This window comes from Notechis scutatus, chromosome 3, assembly GCF_049901735.1.
Source record: "Notechis scutatus isolate UNSWTSFEM ecotype Mainland chromosome 3, rNotScu1.2, whole genome shotgun sequence".
NCBI classification, from domain to species: domain Eukaryota; kingdom Metazoa; phylum Chordata; class Lepidosauria; order Squamata; family Elapidae; genus Notechis; species Notechis scutatus.
In genome coordinates, this window is record NC_142011.1 from 119689631 (window position 1) to 119700796 (window position 11166).

The window sequence follows — 11166 nt, forward strand, 5'->3', positions numbered from 1 at the left end:
CTCCGCCTTGGGTTCCGTTTGAGGGGAGCTGTAATAAAATCCTCAAGATAGACAGGCCGTTTGGTCTGTCTGGATGATTTCCGTGGCTCCACCGGTTTTGGGCTAAGGTCCGGTTCCGGTGGAACGTTTGGATGATCTTTATTAACTTCAGTTTCGCTGCATGGTGATTCCGTGCTGCTTTCACTGTGGTTGTCTCTGCTACTCTGTTTCTTCGGGTTTTGCAGTTCGGTTTCCCGTATTAAAGTTCCCTGAAAAATTCAACTCCCTCCCGCTTCAAGTTCGGTGTTTCGCTGGGCCATAGGGTTTCCATTGGCCTGCTATTTGTCATATCAAAGTCAATTTCCTCTATATTTCCTCCCCCTTGAGTTGGTGAACCCGGGGAGTCATGGGTGCTGGGTGGTAATCTCGATCGGAGTTGGTCTATGTGGCGTTTCCACACCCTCCCATCGTCCGTTAGCAGGTGGTAAGATCTAGGCCCGGTTAGGTGGGTAACGGTGGCGGGTATCCATAACGGGTCGCCGGAAAAGTTTTTGGCAAAGATTAAATCGCCTACCTTAAATTCCCGGCATTTGCTGCTGGAGCCGAAAGGCTTTTCCGGTGCGAATGCGGGGTGGAGCCGGTCAAGGTGCGATCGTAATTTCCGCCCCATAAGAAGTTCAGCGGGCGTTTTGTTGGTCACGCTGTGGGGCGTGATGTGCTGCAACAAGAGAATTCGATTGATTTTCTCGCTGATGTTGCCAAATTCCATTTTGTGAAGGGTCTTCTTTACAAATTGTACCATGCGTTCTGCACGTCCATTCGCCGCAGGGTGCGCGGGTGAGGTTAGCGCATGGCGGATGCCCCGATCAGCAAGATATTGTTCAAAGGGTAATGCAGTAAACTGTGGGCCGTTGTCCAAGACCAACATGTCCGGAAACCCGTGTGTGGCAAATAGTCTGTTTAATTTATTGATAACTGAGTCCATTGTAGTTGTGTTCATTCGATGAATCTCGAGCCAGTTTGAATATGTGTCGACAGTAATAAGGAAAGTGTGTCCTTTGGTAGGCCCTGCAAAGTCAATATGAATACAGGACCAAGGTCCCCTCGGAGTTTCCCATTAGGTTGGGCTTGCTTTAGGCAGGGCGTTGCTGACGCCCTGGCAACGTTGACAAGTAGCGACCCAGGCCTCGATTCTTTTGTCGATTCCCGGCCACCAAGCATAGCTGCGTGCGAGTGCTTTCATCCGCACGATACCCGGATGTCCTTCATGCAATACCGCCAAAACAGTTTGTTGCAATTTGCCAGGATTACGACTCGATCGCCCCACAAGATACAGCCTTTTTGGGAAAACAGTTCGGTTTGGCGGGCTTTGAAAGGCGCCCATTCCGGTGCTATTTGGTCCGTCGGCCACCCCCGTTCAACCCAGCGTAGGATGTGTTGCAGAACTGGGTCACGTTTCGTTTCCAAGGCAATGTCTCTAGCCGTCAAGGGTGGTGCATGTAGAGCTTCGATCTGTAGTGTTGAGATGGTTGGGGCTGGATCTACAACAGAGTCTGGGAGCGGTGTTCTGCTCAATGCATCAGCGTGGAGAATTGATTTCCCCGGGCGGTGTTGCAAGGTGTAGTTGTACGCCGCCAAGAATTCAGACCAGCGGGTCATTCTGGGGGACAATATATACGGGGTTGGTTTATTACCCGCAATAATCCCCAGTAGCGGTTTATGATCAGTGATTATCGTAAACGCACGGCCATAAACATATTCATGAAATCTTTTAACTGCAGCCACAATAGCTAAAGCTTCTTTGTCCAGCTGACTATAATTCCTTTCAGCTTTAGCTAAGGTTCGCGAAAAAAACGCGATGGGGGCTTCCGCTCCATTTGGTAATACGTGGGCCAGAATTGCCCCAACCCCAAAAGGTGATGCGTCACACGTGATAGTGAGCGGAAGAGTCTCGTTGTACTGCATAAGTACAGAATCAGAAGTTAGCAATTTCTTTACTTGTTGGAAAGCACATTGTTCCCGTTGTCCCCAAACCCACGTTGCTTTTTTGTCTAATAGTCTATGCAATGGTTCTGCTACCGTTGCTTTGTGGGGTAAAAAGACATTATAGAAATTGATAAGTCCAAGGAACGCCTGTAGGTCTGCCTTGTTCCTTGGAGTGGGGGCCTTTTTAATCGCCCTTAATTTGTCTTTGGTGGGATAGATTCCTTGGCTGTCCAGGAGGTATCCCAAAAATTCTACTTTTTCGGTACATAACTGGCATTTGTCTTTTTTAACTCTGAGGCCTGTGTTTTGGAATCTTTGTAAAACCTCTCTGAGTCGTTTTTCTAGGATGTCTTTGTTAGGGCCGGCGATGAGTACATCGTCGAAATATGGTACGACCCCTCTGATCCCTTGTAACAACCTTTCCATTAAGCTCTGAAAGATTCCGGGGGCAACGCTTACCCCGAACTGGAGCCGGTTGCATTTAAATGCGCCCCTATGCGTTACGATAGTTTGCGCCTCTGCCGTGGTCGGATCTACAGGCAATTGCTGATACGCCTGGGCTAGATCTAGTTTAGCGAAAACTTTCCCGCCACCCAGGGAATGGAGCAAGTGTTGCACTACCGGCACTGGATATGCACTTTGCTGTAGTGCGTGGTTTAAGGTGGCCCGGTAGTCTCCGCAAATTCTTAGTGACCCATCAGGCTTGATAGGCGTCACTATAGGGGTTTCCCAGCGTGGCGTGGTCGGTGGGTTCCAGCACGCCCTGCGCTATTAGCTTATCGAGTTGTTCGTCGATTTTAGGCTTCAAGGTGAATGGCACCCGACGTGGCTTAAGGCGGATGGGTGCTATCTCAGGGTTCAAGTTAAACGAGATCGGGTCCCCTTGTACTTGCCTAGTCCGTCCAAAACGTCTTGGAATTCTTGCACGAGTGCCTCCTCCCAATCGTTGCTCTCGGCTTGGTGGACTCGGCACAGTAATTCCGAGCGGCCTGAACCATTGAAGGCCTAAAGACTAGGCCTGTCGCGTCCACGACAGTCAGTGGTAGAGCGACGGCACGGTCCTTGAAAGATAATCTGAATCTGCGGGACCCGACGACGGGAATTCGGTTGCCCTGATAGTCTTTGAGTATAACCCTTTGAGGGTTAAGGTCTTGGCGGCGAATCGTTGGAAGGAGCTGTTGGAGCGTTTTCCACGACACCATCGAGAGGGAAGATCCCGAGTCTACCTCCATCACGCAAGGTTTGTTTTCGATGGCGACTTTTTACTCGGATTTTCCTGGCATCAAGGGATGTAGCGTGGCCTATGGTGATTGTTTGGTGGGTCTCTTCCCGCCTGGTTTCTTCACGCCTGGTGGAAGTGGTGGACGGCTTGTTTCTGTAGGAGTGGTTTCCCATTGGTGGTTCAGTTTTTCTCGTGTGTGCCGAAGAATCCTGAAGATTGGCATTCGGCCTGTCGGGTTTGGAGTTTTGTTTGCTTCTGCAAACCTTTGCGATGTGACCTCGTCTCCCGCAATTGCGGCAGAGTGCGTCGAGGAATTTGCAGCTGGATCGTGGGTGATTCGCCCACATCCTGCACACGGTCGGAATGAGGGTTGTGTGAACTGGTCTCGTTCCGCTCGGAGTCGGTTGACCTCTTCCTCATCGCTTTCTGATGGGGATTCTAGGTCTTCGTGGTGAGTCGATACCGGGTGTCTCTCTGAGCGAGGCGAGGTATCATTGGCGAGTTTACGTAGCGGTGCGTTGGTGCGACGCATTCGGGCTGCCGAGTTCTTGGTCGCCTCCGCTGCCGAGGCTTCTTTAAGGGCATCGGTGAGGCTGATGTCCCCTTAGCCATAATTTTACTCTGGATCGTCCCGTCTTCTAGGCCCAGAACCAGGCGGTCCCGGAGGGCTTCTTCTAAGTCGGCGAATCCGCAGAGGCCTCCAAGGTTGCGGAGGTCCGCGATGTAATTGGCAAGGCTTTCGCCCTTCCGTTGGTCCCTCTGGTAATATTCGTGTCTTCTGACTAAGGTTGGCACGGTGGGCGCGTAGTGAGCCTGTAGTAAAGGCTCGAGGACGTCCCAGTCCATCTCTTTTACCTCTGCTGGCTTGGCAAGTGATTTTGCCATTTTAAACACGGTAGGCCTGCAGTGAGTTAGAAAGATAGCTCTTTTTTTGCCGGTTGTTGCATCTTTCAAATTGTTGGTCTCCAGAAACATCTGGAACCGATCCATGTATGCCTCCCAGTCTTCGGTTTCTGGGTTGAATGGAGCGGGTGGTACGGCACCGCTGGCCATGTTGCCGTTGATGGTGCGTGTTCGACCACGTGCTCTGTTGGTTGCTCTGTAACTCAGTCAGCTCTTCGGTCTCCGTATCCCACCCTCGTCGCCAGTGTTAATTGGGGAATAATGGAGACCAGACATCTGACCAGTGACTTCAACTCTTTAATAATCGTAAATAGAACAGAACAGAGCAAGGCTATGGGCAACAGCAACCCTTTTATAGGGTTATCTGCTACCCTATTAACCAATGACATGTGCAACAAGTTCAAACTTATAACCAATGAGAAGTGTCAAAATAGTGGCCAATCAGGGACTACTTATGGACCAATCCCTAGTTGTTGTATAAGGGCCAATCAGGTGTGCAGGTTTTCCAAACCCTGATTTGCATTTATGCTAGTAACTTTTATTGATTCAGTGGTGGGATTGGGCATTGAGGTAGCGGTTGGTGTGTGTTTTCTTCTGGTATATGGTGTGTCCTAGTGTGCCATCTGTTTTTTTGTAGATTAGTACATCTAGGAATGGTAGTTGTTTGTTTGTTTCTGTTTCCATGGTGAACTTGATTTTGGGGTGTGTGCTGTTTAGGTGTGTTAGTAAATTGTTTAGGTTTTCTTTTCCATGGGGCCAAATCACAAATGTGTCATCGATGTATCTTAACCATAGTTTGGGTTTGTGGGTGGCATTAACCAGGGCTCTAGATTCGAATTCTTCCATGAACAGGTTTGCAATGACGGGTGACAGTGGTGATCCCATAGGGGCTCCTTCAATTTGCTTGTATCTTTGTCCTTTGTATATGAAATATGTGTTGGTTAAGCAGTGTTCTGTTAGTTCCATGAGGTGTTTAGCTGGTTGGTATTTATTTTTGATGATTTCAAGAGTTTCTTTTATCGGGACTTGAGTGAATAGTGAAACCACGTTGAAACTTACAAGCAGATCTTCTTGTTCCACGTGTAGATCTTTGATCATTTCCAAGAAGTGGTATGAGTTTTGTACATGTGAAGCTGCTGTTTCAGCATGGGGCTGTAGCTGTTTCGCTAAGTGTTTCGCTAGGTTTTGTAGTGGTGCTCCTCTGGAGCTGACTATGGGTCTGAGAGGTATGCCTTCTTTGTGTATTTTTGGGAGGCCGTATAGTATGGTCCATTTCTTAGTTAACAACTAATAGTTTTCAGCATTTTTTAAATTTCCAAAGTTACACATTGTATTATTCTATTTGCTGTGCAGTAAATTTAAACATTTAAAAATTAAAAATTCTATATAATTTCTCTACTGTTATTACTTTTAAAACCCATACCTATTAACCTGCATTATAATGATGAAGATAATTTTCAGAGACCACTTGTGTATACAGATAGTCCTTAACTCATGACCACTTAGCTACAATCAGAAGTTGCAACAGACTTATGATCTGGTTCTGAAGTTAAAATGGCCGAGTCTCTCCCCCCCGCCCCCCGGTCACATGGTCACATTCTATCTAGGCTTTCAGCAACCTGGCTGCATTCATGGCTGTATGTTATCATGGATGTATACATGTAACTGCATTTGATGAAGTTTTTGTCAAAAACCAGCATATACTTTCCTTTTGGCAAAATGGCTCATAATGAACAATTGGTTCACTTAATGACTGTGGTGTTCGTTGAAACTGTGTGGCCATTGCTTTCCAACTATTGCACTTGCTTAATGACCACCACAAAAAGGTCATAAAATAGGTTGATTTTACGACAATCATGACTTATTACCAAAATGGGCATGCTCCATTGCAGTTGTAAGTTGAGCATTATTTGCATGCAAGGCATACTATGTTGGGTCCTTCACCATTATCTGTGTTTTATTATGTGAAGCAAGCCAGTGCTGCAGTGTTGGCTTATTTTCTTGAGAGTAAGACTTACTGAGTTTGATATAATGGATTCAGAGTATTGAAATGGGTCATTAGCATGTTTTTTTTTAAAAAAATAGACTCTGTATGCTTGTTCCCTGTATATTCTTCACCTTTACAATACATTGTAATTTTCCGTGTTGTCTTCATTTTTGTTTTGTTTCAGATTTGTATTCATTTCAGGACCAACTAGAAACGAGTCCCTCTTTCCCAGCACGTTCTGAAATCAGCAGCAGAGTTGCAAGCCTTAATAAGAATCTTGTCTTTTTCTGCTTTTCCCCCTAGGAGGGGAAAGGAGCAAGAAATGAATGTAATCATTGATTCTCTCTAATCCATCTCACGCAGTTATTGGAACACAGAAAGCTTACATAACAGTAAATTCAAATGATTTGAGAATAATTTGTACATAATGAAACAGGTTAGTGTCTAGTTTGTAATTCATTAGTGGGTGGCCTCTATTAACAGATCAATTTAATATTTATTACTATCAATTTCTAAGGCATGTACCATTTTAATTAGATAGATTTATAGTTTAAGAAACCAAGGATCACATATTCACTTAGAAAAGTTTGAAAAACAAAAGTAGATTAAATAGAATTCCATAAGCATAATACTATAAATACACTCTCATAATTATATTGACCTTTCAGGATCATCAGGTACATACAGTATAAACTAGCTGAAGGAGATGTGCAAGGTGGCATTTAAACCAAGGAACATGCAAAGGTTTTGAATGTTAGTTAAGTAGTTACGCAACTTAGTTAAACTAGGGACTATTCAACTTTCTATTATAAGGTAACGATCACCATTTTAGGTTTACCAATCTATTATTAATTCTATAAATATCTTGCCCATTCTTAAATTAGTTTAGGATTACTGTACCTAAGTTCTAAATTTATATTTCTTTATAGCTATGACTTTGCTATATACTACCTATAGTCATTTAAATGCTAATGTTAATAGTTTCTTCATTGTTTTAATTTTTAAAATTTTTTAAAATCCATACCTGTTATATTACATCAGCCTTTAAATTGATATTACGCATTAGTTATAAAAAAAAATCACACTTTATGGTCAGAATGTCACTGTAATATGTAATTTCCTGATAATATACATGCATTTCCTGAAATAACAAAAAACTTAGTAAGTATGCTCACTTCACAAATATCCAGGCAAAAATGATCTTCATTACTGAACTGATTAAAATTAATCCAGCAGTTAATTTTAGTTCTAAGTTATCTTTGTTGATCATTCTGTTCTCTTGTGCAACCTTGTAAATGTTTATTTAATTTTAACAGAAACAGGTGCACAGTACATAGTACATGTGTAAATTGTGTTTTTTTCAAATAAGTTTAATATTACTTGAATGAAGGATAGGCATGAAGCTAATATAGCTTTATTTCATACTTGCAACTTTATCCTTGAGGTTCAATAAACCTACCATAAAAATCTGGAAATCCAGACAAAATAAGGAGATGCTTGAAACACAACATATATTTAGTACATGAAAGAGATCATGCTGCAAATTTTATAGGATGGACTTTTTAATTTACATAAGATGGAAAAATAACTTTATAGCATATTTTCTATAAATATATACATACATAAAACATTAACTTATAAACTATATCATTCGCTTCCATTAATTAAAAGAGCCACATTTTAAAGTGTTAAAAATACCACATTGGAACTGTATTAACCAATTAATAGCCACAATGATGTTTCCTTACTAATGATTCATAGCCCCTTACATTTTTATCCAGTTGTTTCTCTGCTGATAACACCGTAATAAGAATAAACTTTATATTGCTTCACTAAAGGTTGGGTGACGCTAGAAGTTATAAAATTCCTTCAGGAAGACATGGCTATAGTATTCAACAAATGCCTGTAACATTTTTTGCAAACTCCCAATAAGATACTTCAGTGGTGAAATCGCATCTCTGAAAGAATTATTTCATAATTATTATCAATTATGATAAAACTCACCAGATATTACTTTTCACTTTTAGCCTCTGGTTACACTTTGCACTTGAAATCAATGCAAAGGGCTGCATTTAGCTGGATTTTGTTTCTGGGCTGATTAGATAAAATTTGCTTGACAATGTTTAAAGTCCTTTTTATCATGCTTATTGTCTTAAATAAAAATGAAAGTCTCTCAAATGAAGGCATTCAAATGTCATTCTCCAACTCTTTCCAATACAGTACTGAAAATCTGAAAGGCTTCCTTTAAAACTGGTGAACATTTTATATTAAAACAAAACATGAAAGAAAGGAATTTAATCCAGTTAAATAAAAGTGTCCAAAGTGCAAACTGGTATGTCGCATATTTTTCAATTACGAGAAATCCACTGTGAAACAAATAGAATAAGCTGAAAATGAGATGAAGAAAAAGGAAAGTCACACATGGAAAAAAGGAACAACATCGCAATAAAGTAGTTGTGCTTATAGCAGCAAGTACTCAAAACTACTTTGAGAACACAGAAAGTTTGTATTACGAACTGAATGCCTAATGAAAAGCTAAATTCTCCCAAGCCAAAATCTGTAACCAAAAAATTTATAAAAAAAGGGGGGGGGGACAGGAGGAGAATGGGGCTGCATAGTAGTTAAACTTAAATGGATAATTTGGCATGGGCAGATAGCTAACTCCTTCAATGTTCACAGAGACTATGTCAAGACTGTTACATAGAATTGTTGTCCAGTAATGTTAACAAGGTGAAAGCTGTGAATTAGAAATATATATATAACAGTGGAAGCTCCCAGACAAAATACTTGTAGAAGTTTAATATCCCTCCCAGTTCATTTGATCTTGATCTTCAACACAGGCAGCGTTACGTCTATACAAAAAGAACAGACCAATCATGTTGCATTTGGAAAAAAGTAGTAGTAGAACTGAAGTCCTACATAAATGCATCCCAAACTCCATTTCTGTGCACACATGGGATTCACATTATAAGTCAGTGTCAAATACTAACATTGCTCTCATGGCATGACAATTAACTCTCAGGAAATGAAAGAAAAATATTACTTCAGAGTTCATGCAGGCAGTTATGAATTAAACAGCATCTGCATAGGACTCCCCCCCCCCAAAAAAAAAATTCATAAACAATTCTTTGCAGTTTTTAAAATTACTGTCTCTTTTCTCCTTCCAAAATGAATGTTTCCTATATTTTCTGTCTGGAAGAGTCACACGTTGGACTAACATGCTGAAGTGCCACACCACTTTGAGACTGCTGAGATTTGTAGTCCGATATGCTTTGTGCAGCATAGCGTTTCTTCACCAGGTAGCAGATAATAACTACCAACATCACAACCGTAAGGGTGACGCTAACAATGATTGCAACCAATGTCCCTTGACTCCTGCCATCCTTTGGTGGGGCAAAGGAAGGAGGAACAGTTGATTTGGGATAAATTTCAGTTTGACCTGAAAACTCCTCTGGTTCTTCTGATGGCGGCTCACAGAAGCTGTCGGCTTCTTGAATACGTCCATCGGGACAGATGCAGCTGTAACTGCCAGGTGTATTTATGCACTCCAGGGAACCACAGAATTCAGACTCACACTCGTTGATGTCTATGCATACTTTCACACCATCTATTTTCACATCCAAGATAAAGTTTTCCGGACAATAGCATAGATCTAGAGTGTGTGGGTCACACTGTGCAGGGCATTCATCCTGGTCACAGACTAGGAGACACTTATGAGGACTTTTGGGGTCTGGAGTATATCCCTCAAAACATGTGCATTTATGCTCTCCATTAACAATGTTGCACTCATGTTCACACGTTAAATCAAAGCACGCCCATTTGTCTGGAAGGCATTTGTCCTTCATCAGACTGTAGCCTTGCCAGCAGCGGCACTCAAATGCGCCCTGGGTGTTAATGCACTCCTGTTCACAAAGCCCTGGTGTGGCCTGACAGTCATCGATGTCCAAGCAGCTCTTGCCATCGGAATCCAGCTTATAACCCTCAAAGCACATGCAGACTCCAGAGTCACCCTGAGGCGCACAGTGCTGCTGGCATCCTAAACTGGCACAGGGGTACCAACAGCTCCGTTGGTCCTCCGACAACCTCTTGTCTTCCAGGCAAGCGCAGTAGGGTCTCCCTTGCTCGTCCAAATGACACTGGTCGGCACAGCCCCCATTTTGCAACTGGCAATCCCAGGCGCCGGGCGCGGCTGAACCCCACTGGAAAGTCCCGTTGCTGCCCTGCGCGCGACACTCCAGGAGGGCGCCCAAGCTCGCCAACTCCGCCGTAGTGCCCGGCGGAGAGGCCACCAGATCGCTCTCCCGGGCGCCGAAGGGCGTGAGGTAAGTGACCGCGAAGGCGTCCGTCAGGGGCCCGCAGGTCCCGTTCGGATAGCTGTACTCGCAGAGGACGGCTTCGGCGGAGGCGTTGCAAGCGCGCTCCTGCCACTTCAGTTGGCGAGTCACCGCCACGCACGTGGGGCCGCAGGTGGGCACTTTTGGGTCGGACCCGTTGCTCTCCCAAGCGTCGAAGTCCGTCCACTCGTCGCCGGTGACCCACTGAAATCCCCGCAGGCGTTTCGCCGGCTCGACGCAGCGGTTCTCGGGCAGGCGCAAACCTAGCCAGGCGCTGCCGGGGAGGTCGCGCAGCAATAGCAGCGCTATGGCCTCGGCCGCCACCGTGGAGCGGACCGTCATGAGGTGTCCGCCGCCTTCCTCGCACACGCCGCCCGCCTCGGCGAAACTCCGGGAAGTGCCGAATAAACCGAAGCAGGCGGAGCCCAGGCACTGCGCGCCTAAAGGGATCGGCGCCGGAGACGGTACGGGCGACGCCAGCCCCGCTCTCAGGCTGCCCATCGCCACTAGGAGGAACCACATGTTAGCGGGCGATGACGGCGAGCGCTCTTCGAGTGAAACTGGGGTGCCCCGTCGTCGCTTCCCGTTCAGGCGGCCCCAGCATTTATAGCGCCTTCCACGCCAGGGGGAAGCGAGAGGAGGAGGAGGGGAGAAAAGCGGGAGAAATAAGGGAAGCGCCGCCCGCCCAGGAGGAGATCTCCCACTGGAGCAGAGTCAGACTCTCACACACTCACACCCAGCTGGATGCAGCGCTG

General features: G+C 44.8%; 1 protein-coding gene across 1 annotated transcript; it reads right to left on the reverse strand.

Annotated features, from left to right (window-relative positions):
- Positions 1-7475: 7475 nt before the first annotated feature.
- On the reverse strand, positions 7476-11166 carry THBD (thrombomodulin). The gene has a single exon (XM_026672480.2). The coding sequence runs from the start codon at positions 10931-10933 to the stop codon at positions 9257-9259; it is 1677 nt and encodes a 558-aa protein (XP_026528265.2). The 5' UTR covers positions 10934-11166; the 3' UTR covers positions 7476-9256.

Excerpts from the sequence above, each read along its gene's own strand:
- THBD (XM_026672480.2), bottom strand. The coding sequence starts at position 10,933 with ATGTGGTTCCTCCTAGTGGCGATGGGCAGCCTGAGAGCGGGGCTGGCG.